Source organism: Elaeis guineensis, chromosome 2, assembly GCF_000442705.2.
Source record: "Elaeis guineensis isolate ETL-2024a chromosome 2, EG11, whole genome shotgun sequence".
Lineage (NCBI taxonomy): Eukaryota > Viridiplantae > Streptophyta > Magnoliopsida > Arecales > Arecaceae > Elaeis > Elaeis guineensis.
The window spans coordinates 85,222,990-85,242,354 of NC_025994.2; the positions used below are offsets into that span (position 1 = coordinate 85,222,990).

The window sequence follows — 19,365 nt, forward strand, 5'->3', positions numbered from 1 at the left end:
TGCGCTACCCAGCGCATGGGCGCGCATGCGCAGGAGCAGGCACATGATAAATCTCGATCCATCGCGGACCGAGCGGTGCATGGATCGGGAGCCCATTTTCCATCAGTTTCTCGCGATCCATCATGGACCGGCAACCGTTTTCCTAGTGTTTCTTGTGGTCTATATGTTTTCTGATGGATCGAAGGCACGATCGAATAGTCGTTCGCTCTCCCGATGATGATCCAATGGCTGAGAGCTTTTCTGATTCGTTTTGGGCATGATCCAGCACATTGTTTTGATCGTTTGATGTAGATCGGATGATCGAGAAGCTGCAGAAGTCCCATCAGGAGTTGGATTCTGATATAACCTAGGTTTTAAGCCTTTAAAAAGACCTGTTCACGAAACAGAGGGTGTGCGTGTGGCTTTGTTCGGCAGAGAACCCAGAGAGCAGAGGTGAGGCACCGACAAGAGCCGGAGCAGAGGCTTCAGGTAGACTGTTAGACAGCGGACAGTGGTCGTTTCAGGAATTCAGGAGGGTCTTCCTAGAAAAAGTTTTTATTATGGAGAGCTTCTTATGAGGGAGAGATTAGATGTACGAGGATTGAGGATGTAATCTCTTCTTGTAATTTTTTTTTTCATAGTGAAGCTTGCATGTCCCGTGGAGACGAGCCCTTTTTTGACTGATCCACGTATTTGATTGTTTTTGTTTTATTTCTTTTCTCTTCCTACTGCGACGTGTGGTATCGAAAAAATCTTAGGAGGTGATGTCCTGGCCAGACATCCTCAACATCTCTCTCTCCTCTCTTCTCTTCTCTCAGCAGCCATGACTTGAGCCTGCGGCCGGTGATACCACCGCCACCATGATACGTGGCAATCCCTCCATATCCTCGACTTTTCCATGATCCGATCTTTGTTGGATCAATCAAAGAAAAACTCCCAATTGATTTCTTGATAGAGAGGAGGAAATGTGAATATCTTGATTAATTTCTTTTTCCTCTTTCTTTTGGTGATTTATCTTTTTTTTCTTATCAATGTGTCAAAATTTGGCCGAATTGGCTCAAAAATGATACGATGAATATGGTTCAATCAATTACTTTTTGTGGATAGGGTTAAAGATTAGAACAGAACAAGTGACTTGTTGGCTTGAAAACTAGATGCTCACGAATGTCCGTTTGTCATTAAAAAAAAAAAAAGTCAAATCCTTACAGCGCAGCTAGAGAACTAATATAAAATACAAAACCAAAGTGCCTTGTAGATAAACATAGTGCTATATACTAATGACACCCCAAACAAAAGCCGCAAAAACCACGATTTAGTACATTTGATATCCACCCATGGACTAATCGCACTACTACTAGCGTGCCAGACTTGCTTTCACGCGAGGTCTCTACCGTTATTCATTAGTTTTCCATATTGTTTTTTCCTCTAGTCAAACATACCAAACATTACACAAAATCTATTGACTACACCATAATAATACACACACTTGCATTTGCAATTGTCAAAACACACAACTCCCTCCCTCAAGCATAGCACTCACGTCACATAGTTGGTGTGACCCAGATTGGAGGGGGCCAAATCCACTGGAAATCATACCCACCACAAGGCTTCAATCTCCCATCACTCAAATCAAACATTCCAACATCCGGAACCACATTGTGACACCTCTCAAACGACCAAGTGCCGTCGTCCGTAAGTAGACGCAATTCCCTTTCAGCTCCGGACATTCCCTCGTCGACACGCACAACGAACCATTCTTTCCCAGGAACAAAGCGAATCCGGTCAATCCCTCCTTCTGTTCCCTGACCCAGGCCCATCCATTCCGCCCAAGCCTTAGCTCGAACACCTCGACTCTGGTAGTCGTGTGCTCAACGTAGAGAGGACGAGGCTCCCAGCTGCAGCCCAAGCGAAGGGGATCCCGCCACCTCCTCACCTGCAACAGCTGCCCGGCCGGCAGCTCCACCAGGTACTTGGAGCAATCGGAATAGCCCAAGCTCGGCGCGACGATGGCCGACGTCGGCAGAGGGCCATGGAGGTCCCAAGCCTCCACCCTTCCCGTGGATTCGAGCGTGCAGCACTGCCCGCTAGAAGAAAATATGGCGTCCACCCAATACGATGAAGGGGTGTCCACCATCGTCCACTCCTCGTCTCCGGGCTGGGCGAAGGCCAGCTTGAACAATGGGTTATGGATCAGCATGACGGTGTGGTCTGAGGAGACGACAGCTTTCTCGTAGAAGAAATACCGGAGCTGGTCCGGTGCGAAGGATTCCGGCGCGAAGTCGTCGTCGTCGCCGCCTAAGTAGAGATTGTAGCTTGTGATGTGGCCTTTGCGGTCGCGAAGGGCTTCGACGAAGGGGAAGGTGGTGATGGAAGGGAGGGGAAGCTGAGCTCTGGTGATCGGATTCAGGAGGTGGAGCTCGGAGGTCTCGTCGGCGGCGATCAGCCAGCCATGGGAGGATCCGATGCAGAGGCGATCGGAGACCGGGGGGTCGGGCAGGGGAATTCTGTAGACTTTTCGCTCGGAGAGGCTGTAGAATTGGGCGGAGGATTTGGCGGAAGGGGAGGTGGCTCTGGGGTTGAAAGGAAGCATCAGCCATGGGGACTGTGCAGCGGGGGCGAAGAGGTTGGATTTGGTGGCGGACCGCCATGACGAGCAGACGAGGCCGCAACGGTGGTGGTCGGCGACGGGGAGACGCTCCAGGATGGAGCCCAAGAGATCGTGGGGGAGCTCCGACCAATCCATATATCGCTAGGTGCAGAAGATGACAAAAGGTGGCACAAATATTAGAGCAAAGCTCTCAGCGTTGCTTCTTTCTTTATATATATATAGGACTCGAGAGAGGAGAGGAGATGAGAACGAATTAAGCTGCCATCCTTCTTATCCGCAGCCCACTATTTTCTGGCTGGACCGGTATGCGGGTCGCCGGTGCGGGTCGAAACCGATGTGCTCGCAGTGTGGTGCGGAACGCAGACTAGGCGTGGTTGGCTCGGGGGAGCGGGGGAGTGAGGAAAGGAGAAGGAAAGGGCCAAAAGGAAATGAGTAAAGGAAGTAGAAGATGAGTTAGTCTGGCGTTGAAGGGATTCAAAAACCAACGGCTGACCCTGTTTGAGTCTCTAAAGCTGGAACGCTGCACTCTGTTTCTACTCTGTTTTTTTATAGCTTGGAAGGAAGGTTCACGAATTTGAGGTAGCTTCCATTATTTTTTTAATAGTACTAAAGTATGTCACGCTAGATCTCACAGAAAAAGTACGTCATGCTCTTTACGAGTTGAACCCGTGTGCGGTTGAGACAAGGCGGCGGTAAAAACTTGGTCGTTTGTATACTATTTATGCCGTATTCGGAACAGGTCGAGGGGTGGACCTCAATTCACCTTCCTTCGCGCGAATCCACCGTTGGATTACCCACCGCACGACAGATCGCAAAGCGATCCGAGCGCCTTGGTTCATCCGCCTGCACGGATTGAAAGCGTCCGGTGAATGATCCAACGGTGGATGCACGAGAAGGAAGGTGAATCCTTCGTTGCGGCAAAAGATGCGCCCGCCAAGGAGGAGGACGGGAACAGGCCTCGCTTTATTAACGTCCTGGGGGAGAAGAATAGGAGAGAAAAATATATATATATATATTTTTTTATAAAATTTTTTTATAAAAAAAAATTAAAAAAATATAAAATTTTTCAAATACATAATTTTTTTATCCTCTAAACCGAATGAAATTAGAAAAAAAAATTAAAAATCAATGAATCTTTTATACTTTTCATCTTACCTCTTTAATGATAAAGAATAAAATTAATATTGTATTTCAATCCCAAGACTTATTTCAAGCATCCCACTTAAGCCTTCCATTCAATTGAGACTCTCGTAAATGAAAAAAATTAATATTAAAAATAAAAAAAGATAAAAAAATTTAAAAAAATAAGATTTTTTTATCCTTTTCTTAAGTTTATTGGATTCCTTTTAAGGGTATAATAGTAAAAGAAGATTATAATATTTTTTTTCTTTTCCTTTCTTCTTTTGCTTCCAATCAAGAAGGAAAAAAATTACTTTCTTTTTTTTCTTTAAACTTTCAAATCAAAAAAAAAAAAAAATTTTTTTTTTTTTTTTTCTTACCTTACTAATATTTTCTTTTCTTTTTCTTTCTTCCCTAAACTTTCAACCAAAACGTAAAGTAAAAGCGGATATCACTTGCCATCCTCTCTTACAGTGGATGAAAAATCACGTAGTACCACCCTAAATGTATGCGTTCGTATTGCATGCACCAGGTGCAATTGGACCGTGCCAAATCCCATGGTGCAGAACACGCCACATCACCCCTTGTATTTCACCAATTCTCGATTGTGCGCTATCCACTGTGGATATGCTTCAAGATTTGGCCTGATTCACTTGCACCTGGTGCATGCGGTAATTTCTCCCTATGAGATGCATCGCAGGAGAGATGGCCTTATCTGCACAAAATGCTATTAATCTTTTGTTTGATAGAAATCATGAGAGAAGGAATGGATGAGATTAGAAAAATAGATGATTTCCGTCTATCTTTTGATTCAAAAAATTACAGAAAAGATAGATAAAAAGAAAGGATTGTTCATCCATCCTGATCCATCAATTTGTATCCTCTTAAATTGAGAAGATGCAAAGAAGAATGGATAAATATTAATAGATAGATTTTTATATTGAAAAATTATTCTTCATTAATTTTTTTGATAAAATTATAATATTTTTTCATTTTTTTCATTCATATTATTTATATATATATTTATATACACTATTAATCATATACTACTAAATTTTATTATTAATTTTTTAATTTTAATACATAATTTTAATAATTATAATTAAATAATTAAAATTATTTTCTATTTCACTATTTTATTTACTATTTTTAATTAACTATCTATATAATACTAATTAACTATTTAAGTTAAATTATGAATTAATTATATAATTAATTTATATTTAATTTACAAAATTATTTATTAAATTAAATTAAAAATAAATATTTATATATTTTTTATATAATTATAGATTGTAATGATTATAAATTTATATTTTGTTTATTTTTTTAGTATAAACAAGTATTATAAAGTGATAATAGTAATAATTTTATCAAAAAATAGTTTAGTAAAAATATTATATAAATATCATCTATTCTCTCTTTTATTCCTCCTATATTAAATAAATAAGAAAATTATTTCTATCCATCCTTCTATGTTTTTGAAAGTATGGATGGAAAATCCATCCATCCTCTCCTTCATCCATTCTTCTTCCTTCATCCATCATTTCTTTCATCCATCTTTCATACCAAATAGAGGGTTAGTGAATGCATATGAAAAAAGGCTACTCCCATTAGTGGGACTAGGGATTAGTCTAAGTACACCGATGCTTAAACATTTAACTATACAAACTATTATAGGTCAGATTAGATTATTTAATTAATAAAATGGTCGAATTTAGATTTAAATTTTTGATCATTTCAGTGATAGATCGGATTTGGGTTGATGGATTCCAAAACGATCGCCACCTATAACAGTTGGTGATTATAGATGTCTAAGTAATTGTATAGTTTTAGCGGTTTTTCTACTTTCCTGGTTGGAGGGAGATTAGTTTTTGATGTCTGGGGGTTATCGAAGTGATTTTTTCTGACAGGATAGTTATCTAAGTTTAAATAATTCTCGCATCAATACATATATTAGGGGGAAAACAAGCAGTTCAATGACTACAGAGAAGGAGCTATGCTCTTTCGGTTTCCCTGAAAAAGTGATGACTGGGGTTAAACATACAAAAGCTTTGTCAGCCCAACCATTGAATTCATGTTAGGGAAACTATAGTATGATTATTATTGAACGATCCACATTATTTACACCATTTAGCATTGAGATATAAATCAACAATGGTGGATACCCAAATAATTTTTTAGCATACGATAAAATCTTTCTAAATTAGATTGCTTACTCTTGCATGAATAAATTATTTTCATTTTTCTTCAATAACAATCTGAGCGGTACTTATTAGAATTATCTAGGTTAAACGCTGTTATATATTGCTCCAAATTACTCTTTCTTTGTATATCTCCCATGACAGTTGGAAATTCTAATTCGGGTGAATCTCTATTTTTTGAGAAGATTTTCTTTCTTTAAAAGGAGGCCGAGGGCATCTTTCTTTGCAGCGCAGGTTCGAGCATGCGGAGGAATTTCTAGGGTTTTTCTTGTGCGGGCCTGTTTCCTGGCCGTTCTCCCGCTTGTGCTCTTGTGGGGTTTGCTCTCTCTGGCCGTTCTCCGCTTGTGCTCTTGTGCGGATTTGCTCTCTGGCCGTTCTCCTGCTTGTGCTCTTGTGCGGGTTTGCTCTCTGGCCGTTCTCCCGCTTGTGCTCTTGTGCTGGTTGCTTCCTGGCTTTCTTCCGTTGGTGTTCTGTTGGTGGTCTACCTGTCTTCTTCCTTCTCGATTTCACGGATGCCCTGTGCTGCTTCGGTTGGTAAAGAGGTATTCATCTTGATTTTTTGCCGAGGGTTGAGAAAGGTATCTTCACCTCAGGTATTATTTTATCTTGATCTATTGCCGAGGCTGAGATTGTAGATCCGATTGGATCTTGGTTGCCTTCTATTCGATACTCTATTGCCTTCTTGTTGGTTTCGGATCAAGGTATTTTATACCTCATATTGTACCTAATTTTCGGGACGGATTTATAGTGGATTGCTCCTCCTCCCCGTGGATGTAGGCCTCTTGTGCCGAACCACGCAAATCTTGGTTTCTTTGTCTTTGTTTATTTATGCCTGCAATGTGTTTGGTGAATTGTCTCAAAGAGATTAGATATTAGATCACAAGCCTAGATCGATCCAATCCGGTGCACGTGGATTCAACAATTGGTATCAGAGTACTTGGATGGCTGGTGACAAGAAACAAAGTTTCTCAATGGCTAATGATCCGGCGTCTGTCTCTCACTCCACCACCATCGGCATGAAGTGGCCGTCTTTGATGGCACGGGAGATTTTTCACTATGGAAGGTAAGGATGAAATATTTGTTGGTTAAAGAAGGTGTTGCAAAAGCCTTAAGGTATGGATTCAATCCCGGGAGATAATGAAGCTGTTAAAGAAGAAATTAACGAGAGAGCCCTAGGAACCTTGTTTTCAGGTTCAAGTGATAAAGTCCTTCGCAATGTTGTGAACTAGATACAGCCAAAAGTGTATGGAAAAAACTAGACAGTTTATATATGGCAAAATCTCTGACTAATAGATTGTATTTGAGGGAAAAATTACACATATTTCGTATGACAGAAGGAACTTCACTTAAGAATCACTTGGATGAGTATAATAAGCTCCTGCTTGATCTAGTAAATGTTGGTGTCGATGTAGATGAAGAAGATAAGGCTTTGATTCTAATTTACTCTTTGCCCAAGTCCTTTGAGCATATTACCACTACCATACTTTATGGAAGAGAAACAATAAGTCTTGAAGAAGTAGAAGCTACTTTGTTATCCAATGAACTTAGATTAAAAGTACAGCTTCAGCATCAGGCTCAGACTCCAGCTCAAGGTCTTACTGTTAGAGTAGAGATGAACAGAAAAAAGATGGACAGGGTAGAAGTAAGTCCAAAAACAGATCAAAGTCTAGGCCCAAAAGACCAGGTATTTGTCACTATTGCAAAAAGCCAGGCCACTGGAAATCTGAATGTAGACTTCTACAATCTAAAAGGGAAAAGGAACAAAAGGATAAAGGAACAATCTCTGATACAGCATCAATTGCTGTTTCTTCAGGAAGTCATAGCAGTATATCAGATGATGCAGTATTCACAGCTGCCTGCAGTGTTAGTCATGCTGACACTTGGATCGTGGACTCTGGAGCATCCTTCCACATGACACCTCACAAGGAATGGTTCTCTTCCTTTAGATCTTGTGAAGGTGGTACTGTTCTTCTTGGAGATGATGGCATCTGTAATATAGAAGGTATTGGAACAATTCAAATTAAATCAAATTCAAATACCATGGTGATATTGGATGATGTCAGATATGTTCCTAAATTAAAAAAGAACCTTCTCTCAATACATACCTTTGACGGAGCAGGATATGAGGGCAGATGGGGTAGAAGATCTATAACTATCAATAAAGGGGTATTAACTTTATTGAGAGGTAAATTAAGTGGCACCTTTACTACCTGGATGGCAGTACAGTTGTTGGTCAGGCATCAGCAGTACAATCTTCTCTTGAGCAGTTGACACATTTATGGCACCAGAGACTAGGACACATTTCAGACAGAGGTCTACAGGAGCTGAGCAGACGTGGTCTGCTGAGTGGTCAGAAGATTGGTGCACTTGATTCTGTGAGCACTGTATATTTAAAAACAACACAGAGTCAGCTTCACTACAGGTGTGCATAGGACAACTGGTATATTAGACTATATTCATTCTGACCTATGGGGACCTGCCCCAATTATATCCAAGGGTGGATCAAGATATATACTTACTTTCATTGATGATTACTCCTGAAAAGGTGGATATATACCATTAAAAATAAGAGTGATGTATTTGAAACATTCAAATGGTGGAAGTCTATGGTCGAGAGGCAAACTGAAAGGAAGGTGAAAACTTTTTGGACTGATAATGGTTTAGAATTTTGTTCTACAGAATTTGATAACTTTTGCAAGTCAGAAGGCATTATTAGACATAGAACAACAGTGGGTACACCTCAACAGAATGGTGTGGCAGAATGCATGAACCGGACACTACTAGAGAGAGTCAGATCTATGCTATCTAGTTCTGGATTAAGTAGAGATTTTTGGGCAGAGGCTGCTCACACAGCCTGCTATATAATAAACTGATCTCCAGCATCAGCATTAAGCAGAAGACTCCGGAAGAGATGTGGACAGAAAGACCTACAGACTATTCAATACTCAGAATTTTTTAGGTGTCCAGCTTATGCACATGTAAGAGATGGAAAGTTGAACCCTCAGGCTAAAAAGTGCATATTTATTGGATATGCATATGGGTAAAGGGCTATAGATTATGATGCATAGAGCCTGGATCTCAAGGATTTCTAGTCAGCAGGGATGTGACATTTCATAAGACAGCCACTGCTTCAAGGCAGCTACAGCCTAATTCTTCTCAAAGTGATCAGGATCGGGGTCAGCAGGATAGGACTGTTGTAATATTGATCGGACTGTTAAATCACAGTAGCAGCAGTCAAGTGAAGATACTTACAATGAACATCAACAACAGACAGATGCACAGATTCAGACTCAGGAGGAGGTGACATTACAAGATCAGGATCAAATTGATAGTATTGCCACTCGAAGACCTAGGCGTCAGATCAGAGCATCTCAAAGGTATGGTTTTGAGGATTCTGCTTGTGCTGAGTTAGTCTATTATGCTCTGAGTGTTGCAGACACCATTGGTGATGAGCCGACCACATATCAAGAGGTTATTAGTAGTTCACGAGCTGATAAATGGACCATGGCTATGGTTGAAGAACTTCAGTCTCTAGAAAAGAATCAGACTTGGGAGTTAGTCAAATTACCAAAAGGTGAGAAGGCAATTGGCTGCAAATGGATCTTCAAAAGGAAAGAAGGAGCCACTCCTCAAGATTTTAGATATAAGGCCAGGTTAGTAGCAAAGGGATACAGTCAACGGGAGGGTATTGATTACAAGGAGGTATTTTCTCCTGTAGTCAAACACTCTTCTATCCGTGTGTTACTTGCTTTTGTTGTTTCTCAAAATTTGGAGCTGGAACAACTAGATGTTAAGACAGTTTTCTTCATGGTGATTTAGAGGAACAGATCTATATGCAACAACCACCTGGTTTTGAGGTTCCAAATGAAGAAGATCATGTATGCTTACTCAAGTGATCATTATATGGTCTCAAGCAGTCTCCAAGACAGTGGTACCGTAAATTTGATAGATTTATGGTCGACCATGGATACAGTAGATCTCCATATGACAGTTGTGTGTATCACCAGCAGCTTTCAGATGGTCTTTTGTTATTTTTATTATATATGGATGATATGTTAATTGCAGCCAAAGACATGTCAATCATCCAGAAACTGAAAGTCAAGCTCAGTACTGCATTTGATATGAAGGACCTTGGACCGGCAAAGAAGATACTTGGGATGGAGATTATTCGTGACAGGCAGTCAGGTAGATTTTTCTTACTCAGCATAGTTATATTGAAAAAGTCTTGGACAGATTTGGTATGTCTACAGTTAAGCCTGTCACTACCCCCTTTGCCAGTCATTTTAGACTTTCTGCCAGAGACTCTCCTCAGACTGAGGATGAGGAGAGATATATGTCTAGAGTGTCATATGTGAGCGCAGTTGGCAGCATCATGTATGCGATGGTCTGCACTCGACCTGATATTTCATAGGCAGTAAGCGTTGTAAGCAGATATATGGATAAGCCTGGAAAGGCTCACTAATCAGCTGTGAAATGGATACTTAGATATCTAAAAGGCACTTCTAAGTTGGGATTGATATTTACTGCACAGAGTAATTGCATAGTTACAGGATTTTGTGATTCAGATTATGCTTGTGACTGGGACAGGAGAAGATCTTTGACCGGATATGTGTTTACTCTTTCTGGATGTGCAGTCAGTTGGAAGGCTACTTTGCAGTCTACAGTTGCTTTATTTACCATTGAAGCAGAATATATGGCATTGACAGAGGCAGCAAAGGAAGCTGTTTGGCTAAAAGGGTTGGTACAGGATTTGGGTCTCGAACAGGATTGTTTAGACATTCATTGTGCCAGTCAAAGTGCTCTGCACCTTGCCAGAGACCAGATGTATCACGAACGAACAAAACATGTAGATGTCAGGTATCACTTCATCAGAGATCTGGTAGAGAAAGGTGATGTCAGACTTCAAAAAATATACACTACCCATAATCCAGCTGACATGTTCACTAAACCAATCCCTGCAATTAAGTTCAGGAATTTCTTAACTTGATTGGTATAAGCATTTGGTAATGCCCTGCGGGCTTGTGGTGAGGAGGAGGTTATAAAGAGTTTTTTTTTTTAAATTCACATCTGATATAAAAGGTACAATATTTATCGCAAGGAGGAGATTGTTATATATTGCTCCAAATTACTCTTTCTTTGTATATCTCCCGTGACAGTTGGAAATTCTAATTCGGGTGAATCTCTATTTTTTGAGAAGATTTTCTTTCTTTAAAAGGAGGCCGAGGGCATCTTTCTTTGCAGCGCAGGTTCGAGCGTGCGGAGGAATTTCTAGGGTTTTTCTTGTGCGGGCCTATTTCCTAGCCGTTCTCCCGCTTGTGCTCTTGTGTGGGTTTGCTCTCTGGCCGTTCTCCTGCTTGTGCTCTTGTGCGGGTTTGCTCTCTGGCCGTTCTTCCGCTTGTGCTCTTGTGCTGGTTGCTTCCTGGCTTTCTTCCGTTGGTGTTCTGTTGGTGGTCTACCTGTCTTCTTCCTTCTCGATTTCACGGATGTCCTGTGCTGCTTCGGTTGGTAAGGAGGTATTCATCTTGATTTTTTGCTAAGGGTTGAGAAAGGTATCTTCACCTCAGGTATTATTTTATCTTGATCTATTGCCGAGGCTGAAATTGGTAGATCCGATTGGATCTTGGTTGCCTTCTATTCGATACTCTGTTGCCTTCTTGTTGGTTTCGGATAAAGGTATTTTATACCTCATATTGTACCTAATTTTCGGGACGAATTTATAGTGGATTGCTCCTCCTCCCCGTGGATGTAGGCCTCTTGTGCCGAACCACGTAAATCTTGGTTTCTTTGTCTTTATTTATTTATGCCTGCAATGTGTTTGGTGAATTGTCTCAAAGAGATTAGATATTAGATCACAAGCCTAGATCGATCCAATCTGGTACGCGTGGCTTCAACAAACACCAATCGTTTACCTAGAACCTTTTCTTTATGTGGAGGAGGGGGTGCAGCCACGGCTATAACTCAATTTCTGATTCTTGATTAAATATTAAAATGCATAAACTGATTTGTTTTACTTATTCTATTTTCTAATCTCATCTAATCACCGCTTATACAAGACTAATATTTCTTTTTTTCCTTTCCTACAGTGTCCTGCTGGTGGCCATGAAAGAATGACTCATGGTATTTTATTGGGCTTCGCGCATACTCCTGTCGTAATTAGTGTTGTTGGGCCCAAAGTAGATGGGGAAGGGGATGAGATGCCAATTTTTAGATGAATCTTAAGTGTACATGCCAACAATGTTGAGCTCGCAGATTAATAGAAACTACATGCCAACAATCTTGAGCTCGCAGATTAATAGAAACTAAGTGCCTGCTTAGTGTTGGTTTGGTTTTCTTTTTGTGTTCAAAAACCCAAAAGAAAAATGAGCTAGGTTGAACAATATGTACAATGAAATCTTTTATATTTTGAAATTCTTTGCAAGATGTTTATTATTTGGTGGCAAAGATTGGTCGTTTTTTTAAAAAAAGGTGGAATCAAAAATAAGGAATAGCATAAATTTTGTGCGCATGCTGTTTTTAATATCAAACCTCATATAATACTTCACTAATTTGTAGAGACAAAAACATAAAACCAACAGCAATGTGAACAACCCTTATATTTAGTTCAGGACTAGATTAACCATCTCAGCATCAGATCCATACCGGTGCCAATTTATTATTGTATAGATATGATATTGATTTGGCATACCAAATATTAGTATATTTTTTGTATCATATACTTGATGCGAACTGATATGGTATGGTATGCACCATACCATCAGATTCGATATGACAATCTTGGTTCAGAATTTTGATAACATTATTGTCTTGTGGCAACACTCCTACAAATTCATTAATTATTATTATTATAGAAATAAAAACTCTTATTTCTGCTATCTGCTCTTTGAATTTGATATTATCCATCTATTTAGAAATCAATATTATATACACTTATCCATTCTTTAACAGAATCATGCCCTATTAACCAAAGTCTTATTTAGAGAGTGATAAAAGTTTATGAGCTATAAGCGGGAGTGCATTTGTGCATAAGCTGTCACGAGTGCTCTGTCATTTGATCATCGCTATCGATATTTTCTCTGCTCGTATGTCGCATGCTTAATACCACTTCGAATTGAATTCTTCCTCAAGTGACAAACAATGATACCATATGGAAAGCACTCAATATCAGGTTTCATATAAAAAAAAAAATTATTTATAAGTTTCTGGATGAATCCAAAATTATTTTTAAGTTTTTAAATTTTTTTAAATTAAATAAATTTTTTTTTGAAATGCTAAGAAATTATTTCTAAATTCCTGCCATCCACACACAGATGGTTACATAGAAATAACTCTTTAATATTATAAAATTTTTTTATTTAATTTAAAAAATTTAAAAATTTAAAAATAATTTTGAATTCATCTAGGAACCTATAGATAATTATCTCTTCTACAAATTTATTAGACTTTTGAGACAACGAAGAAAAGCATCCGAAGTTTCACCATTTCAAGTGCACCTAAATTGTTCAAATATTTTCTACGGTTGTCTTATGGGAGAAATTATTGATTCGATTAGATCCACTAACTTAGGATGAATAAAAAAGAATCTAAATTCCGAAGCTAACATGCGCTCCTCATTTGATTTTAAATTATTTAAATACAAAAGATAACGTGGCGAGCGGCTATTGGACTGGTCTATTAGACCTGATCCATTTAATTAATAATTAGACAAGGGGAAAAGAGCATGACGGACTTATTGGTTTGCGGTTGAACTAGCCCTTTAGCTGGGTAGTGGACCTGGTCCAACGAAACCTTTTTTCACTGGTTTATATACGAAGCTTGATAAGCTTCCCAAGACAACTGACAAGACCGGTGTCCGAATCTCAGAAGTGGCACGCAGACACTTTCCAGGAAGCTGCATTAGATACAGCTTCCGTATGTTGATGTTGTGATAGTATACAGTATGTTGTATTCCTTCTCTTCTTGCCGGATCCAAAGCATTCCGAATCTGATTGCATTGAGCTACTCCGTCTGTTAACAGTCACTGCCTCGCCTATATATTATATGTATAACGACATCTGTCGGTCTTTCTGACAGATACACGTGGAATAAAACAAGTTGAGGGAAGAAGGTAAAGGAAAATGAGCAAAACGAGAAGAGAATTATGCTTTCATTGCTGCTGGTGGTTATTAATACCTTCACTGCCCACTACTTCAGCCATATCATCTCAGCTCCTCACAAATAGTGATTGGTATGTCTCAATCTCTTAGCTTCCTAATGTGATAGCCTCGCAATCCATCTATGGTTTGAGCTTAAAGCACGGTTTCGTGATGTCATATGAAGTGTTCGTATTTCCTCGCATGGCTTCATGATTCTAGCCAGCTGCGAGAGTAGTTTGTTTTAGCATTTAAATTTGCACTATTACCTAGGTGCTTAAATCAGCAGATAAGTGCTTAATTTTTACTCAAAATAAATCCAAGATAAGAACTAGTGCTTGGAACATTTTACACTTTTACTGTTGGTTTTAATGTTTCTTTGCATTATTTTTTTTATTTTGAAGAACTAGTGTAATGTTGGTTATTTAACATATTGAAGGTGAGTAGAAGATGGAGATAGGAATGCTATCCTCCTTTCTTGTCCTACTACTTGCAATGCTGTCTCATGTGGATGCTAGGCTTGGGGTCGAGTCCAAGTTTATGGATCAAGGTGAGTGCAAGTAAATCATCAAATTAAAATCGCCATTGTAGTTTTTATTCAATACTAATCCAGATACGGGCACGGTCAAATTCACAATGGAGGTGGTGCTGCTACTGCTAAGAAAAAAGAAAACCTACTGCTAAGAAAAAAGCAAACCAATAAATAGCATTCAAATTTGATGCATACCCCCTTAATGAGACTATCAATTTCTATGAAACCCAACTTGCCTTCAATCATAACTAATAACTGACTTCTCCATAGGAAACAAGCTTTCTTCTATGGAAGGCCAGTCACCAAATTCCATTTGTAATTCATGCCTCGAGGCTTCAAGAAAAGCTGAGAAAGCCTTGAGTGATCCAAATCTGTTTGGGTATGCTGATTTGCTGTCAAGTGAAGTTTGCCATATTCTGCCTTCTGATCTCAAATCTAAGGTACAGATTTCCACCCAAATAGTTAGCTTTAATTTAGTAATCCATTTGACACTATTTTTCACTAAGCATGGCTTGCTTCATCCTTGCAGTGTCTACAAAAGTCAGAAGCATACATGCATCGAACTAGGTTGTCTTTGCAAGACCTTTTCAATGAAGAAAGTCTCTGCAACAGCACAGGGTTATGTTTGGATGAATCCATGCTTCAAACTGATAACAGTCTCATTTTTTTAAACAAGTTTTCTCCTGAGGTAACATGAGCTTTCATATAAAGTGAAATAAAATGCTTGTACACTGAACTACTACTGGTAACAGTATTCTTTTTTAATCCCAAGTTCCATGATATTGCATACTGTTTTATGGTTTTATTTGAAGCTAAATCTCTATTATTTACTACCAGACAGACGAGAAAACTTGTTTAGCATGCCGCAAAGCTGTCAAAGATCTTTTCATTCAATTAAAGATGCCCAAAATGAGGGTAATCATATTGTGCTTTGATGAATACATACATACATTATGTATGTATGTATGAAATATCCTCCTTTCCTTGTGTGAAGCACCTATTCTATTTTCACTTCTTACTCAGATGAAGATAATGGAGACTCTTATCGAGTACTGCGAAGAAGCAGACGAGAATGAAGAACAGGTGAGCATTCCGTCTCTTTAAACAATAATTGATGGTATGGTCCTCATTAGAATGTATAGCAAAGCACTAACAATTTTTGTTATCAATTTTCTAATTTTACAGTGCAAGCAAATGGTCTACAAGTATGTTCCTCTAATCCTGTCAAAACTTGACAAGCTGAAAACCAATGACTTGTGCCGTCTGATGAATCTCTGTGATGAGGGGATATCTCTGTTAAATGCCCGCTAAGTCAGCTAAGAATTTGGTAGCTTTATTTCTGTTGGAATGTTCAAAATAACCAAGCAAGGGGGACACTTGGACCTGGAGTATTGCATAATGTTATGTTCACACATCCTGTCTCCATCACTGCTGGGATTGTTGTGATCAGCCATGCGTTTTAGCTTTCATTTCCGAAAAATAGATGTATACTCTTCTTTTGGTACGAAAATTGTCTAATGAACATCAGAAATGTTTGGCTACAGTAGGGAATTTGATAAAGCTTTGCAATACATTGTTACCATCTCATCTAGTTGTCTGAAATGTAATTGGCTACCATAATTGAAATGGTGCTTTAGTTATTATCCAAGCTTATCTGAGATCATTATAAATCAATTGTTGTTCACTTATTGATAAAATTATGTCAGTCAAAGGAGGGTGAATAGAAGGCAAGTTCATCATCCATTAGCTCTGAACCCGTGTTCCAGTTTGCAGATGAATTTCAGTAATTCATCTCATATAATAAGACCTAGTGTGATCTCTGTGACAGAAACATGTGGGACACCATATAGAAGGATGACAAGGATTTGCAAGGGGCAACATAAAGAAATGAGTCATGCCTGAATGCATCCTAAAAGTGTCTCATATATCCAGCAAAATTGGGTCAGCTCCTACTCTGAGTAAAGAGTAGAAATCGAAAAGTATAAACCAGAGAACTAAGGTGGAACCAAGATATTCCATGCCTGTCTTTTGCAGCTATCACTTATGGTCCTATTATCAGGAATGCCCATATGGAAATTTTACGTGGACGCAAAAATTACTTCATGCATTCCATATGTACTGTGACACTTCTCTTGCATTTAGTTGGGATAAAGGAAGTGGCAGGAGGGGCAGAGCATAAGTAAAATGACTTGATGTCAATTATAGAGAAGATGAATTATTTCTCAAAAGAAATTATAGAGAAGATGGAGAGAAGGCTTGGCTATTGCAAAGTGAATAGGAGATTAACATTGATAAACTCCATTGAGCAATATGCCAAGTTGACATGTGTTGACTTTCTTCCTTCAATTGTGAGAAGATTGGCTAGAATTTGATGATGCTGAGGTCAGTTGGAATAGGGTGTGGAAGTGAAAAGTTATCAGTGGACGATGATAAAGACATATTTCCCTCAAAAGGTAAAACAAAATTACTAAAGACAGGAACTAACTGTTCCATAGAAGAGGTGGTGGAGACTGAAGATTGCAGAAAAAGGTGAATGAGGAGGCTTTGTCACAGGGAAATACTCAGTATCCAATGCAGTAGTCAAGCTAGAAAATTTGACAGAATTTCGGACTTTTATTAGAGTAGTGTTTTGAGGATAAAGGAGGTGATTCATGGTTTTGCTTTCTTTCTTTTTGTGTGTAACGACTCGGAAGATGCCAACAGTCATTTCTAATTACATACATCAGGAAGCCGAATCACATGCCATGAGCCACTACGAGAGCAACAAGCCACAAGTTGCTTATAAGTAGTTAGCATTGTCAGAAGGGTTCCATGTCTATCTCTTTTTCCATGTTATCCATTGAGAAAGCAAATGGATGATATGCAACAGTACTAGGGTTACCATGCTTCTAAATGACAAACAATGAGATAAATTTTGAGCCCCTAACAATTTCAGATTGCTGGATTGTAACACTGGAAGCTGTGGTGAATTCAGTTCTGCTGCATTGGCATAGACGAGCCACAAGGCACTGCATGGGGTCTCTGCAGCAGTCCTGAGGAAGGCTTAGAGAAGGCCTTCCTCTTGAATCAGCAGTCTTGCTTGATCCTTACATTTCTTTTTCGCACCATTACTCTTACCCCATATTATTGTTCGGTCTGTGCTTTCCAATATTTGCATGCATGATGTTTTCATCTTAACCTTTTTTTTTTTTTTTTTTGTGAGGCAAGTTTTCATCTTACTTCATATTTGAGCTTCTGAACAAGCATTATTCACCAGCGGACGGATGAGAAAATTTGTGAAGCATGTGAAATATCCGTCAAGGTGATTATTACTCATTTAACATAACAGACATGAGGGTAAGTCATGGTATTGACTGTTTTACTTATGCTTCCCTTCTGTCCATTTATTTTGTTAGGATTTAACGTCTTGAGATTCGGTCTATAATTGAGCCCACAGCGAGATCCGCAACTAAAAACGGAGTCCAATGAGACCAAGATCACCTCAAACGGAGCTCGAACGGAGGAGATGTGTAAGAGAAGTCGGCACGACATCTGGAGCGACGGGACCGCCGGCAGCCGACGGTGGGCCGGCGGAGCAGCGGCAGCACGGCTCAAGCGTGGCTGCGTGGGGCCTGGGTGCAGGCGCGCCAGCGCGTGGGCCGGCCCAGGCCCAGGTGCGTCGCTGGCAGCCTATTGCCGGTCCACTGTGGATCGGATGGTGCACAGCCCACCGCGTGGACTACATGGATATTTCCCATGCATTTCTTGCGATCCATGGCACTGTTTCGTGGATCGGCATGCGATTAGAGGCATGGGTAGTTTTCGATCATGATCCAATGGTCCAGAGCTTGATTAGGACTCCTACCCTATTCTAATCGGTTCTTAAGGCCTTTAAAAGGGCCTGATGCATGAAACAATGAAGTGGTGGTTCAGTTGTGGTCTGGTGTGTCGCGCGATCGTGGAAAACCCGAACCCAGCAAGGAAAGCAGACGCCATACAGTGAGGAGAAGAAGCAAGGAGGCTCCTAGACAGTGAACAACGGTCGCTTATGGGTTCAAGGGGTCTTTCTAAAGAAAGAGCTTTTGTGAGGAGAACTTCCTGTGATAGAAAAAATGGGCATACGAGGGTTGAGGGTGAGATCTCCTCTTGTCATATTTTTTTTTTCTCATAGTGAAGTTTGCATGACCTGTGGAGGCGAGTCTTTTTATGACTGATCCACGTATTTGATTATTTTTATTTTATTTCTTCTTTCTTCCTACTGCATCGCACCGTATCGAAAAGATCATGGGAGGTGGTGTCCTAGCAGACATCCATCAATAAGTGATATCAGAGCAAGACGGTACAAGGATACAGATTGCAACGTTGGTGAGTAAGACTGAAGATAAAGAAGACAGGAGCAATCAAGATGAAGATCAACAAGTTTGATAGAAAAAGCAATTTCTCCTTGTGGAGGCAAGGGTGAAGGACGTGCTCATCCAACAAGGGTTGATTGATGCTCTCTTGTGCGAAGAGAAGTCGACTACCATGGAGATGTGAGATTGAAAACGGCTAGAAATGCAGGCGGTGAGTACCATCCACATATACCTAACGGATGAGATGGTGATCCATGTGCTTAGCGAGACTTCTCCGACGGTGCTGTGGTCGAAGCTCGAGGAGTTGTACATGGTGAAGTATCTCACCAACACTCTTTTTCTCTGAGGTAGTTTTATCAACTGTGGATGGCTGAAGGACAGAGCATGCAGGAGCATCTTAGCTACTTTGAAAAGATCTCACCGACCTCCTCAGCGTTGGTGAGAATGTTGAGGAGAAGACCAA

The 19,365-nt window shown here is 39.8% G+C and overlaps 2 protein-coding genes across 2 annotated transcripts; one reads left to right on the top strand and one right to left on the bottom strand.

Moving 5' to 3' along the window:
• Positions 1-1,188: 1,188 nt before the first annotated feature.
• On the bottom strand, positions 1,189-3,101 carry LOC105056040 (putative F-box protein At5g55150). Its single transcript, XM_010938103.4, has one exon. It carries the CDS (start codon positions 2,720-2,722, stop codon positions 1,604-1,606), a length of 1,119 nt encoding a protein of 372 aa, XP_010936405.2. The 5' UTR covers positions 2,723-3,101; the 3' UTR covers positions 1,189-1,603.
• Positions 3,102-14,086: 10,985 nt separating this feature from the next.
• On the top strand, positions 14,087-16,219 carry LOC105056050 (uncharacterized). The gene is made up of 7 exons (XM_010938113.3): positions 14,087-14,134; positions 14,479-14,589; positions 14,842-15,011; positions 15,101-15,259; positions 15,409-15,486; positions 15,595-15,654; positions 15,757-16,219. The coding sequence occupies exons 2-7, from the start codon at positions 14,490-14,492 to the stop codon at positions 15,880-15,882; spliced, it is 693 nt and encodes a 230-aa protein (XP_010936415.2). The 5' UTR covers positions 14,087-14,134; positions 14,479-14,489; the 3' UTR covers positions 15,883-16,219.
• Positions 16,220-19,365: the final 3,146 nt, after the last annotated feature.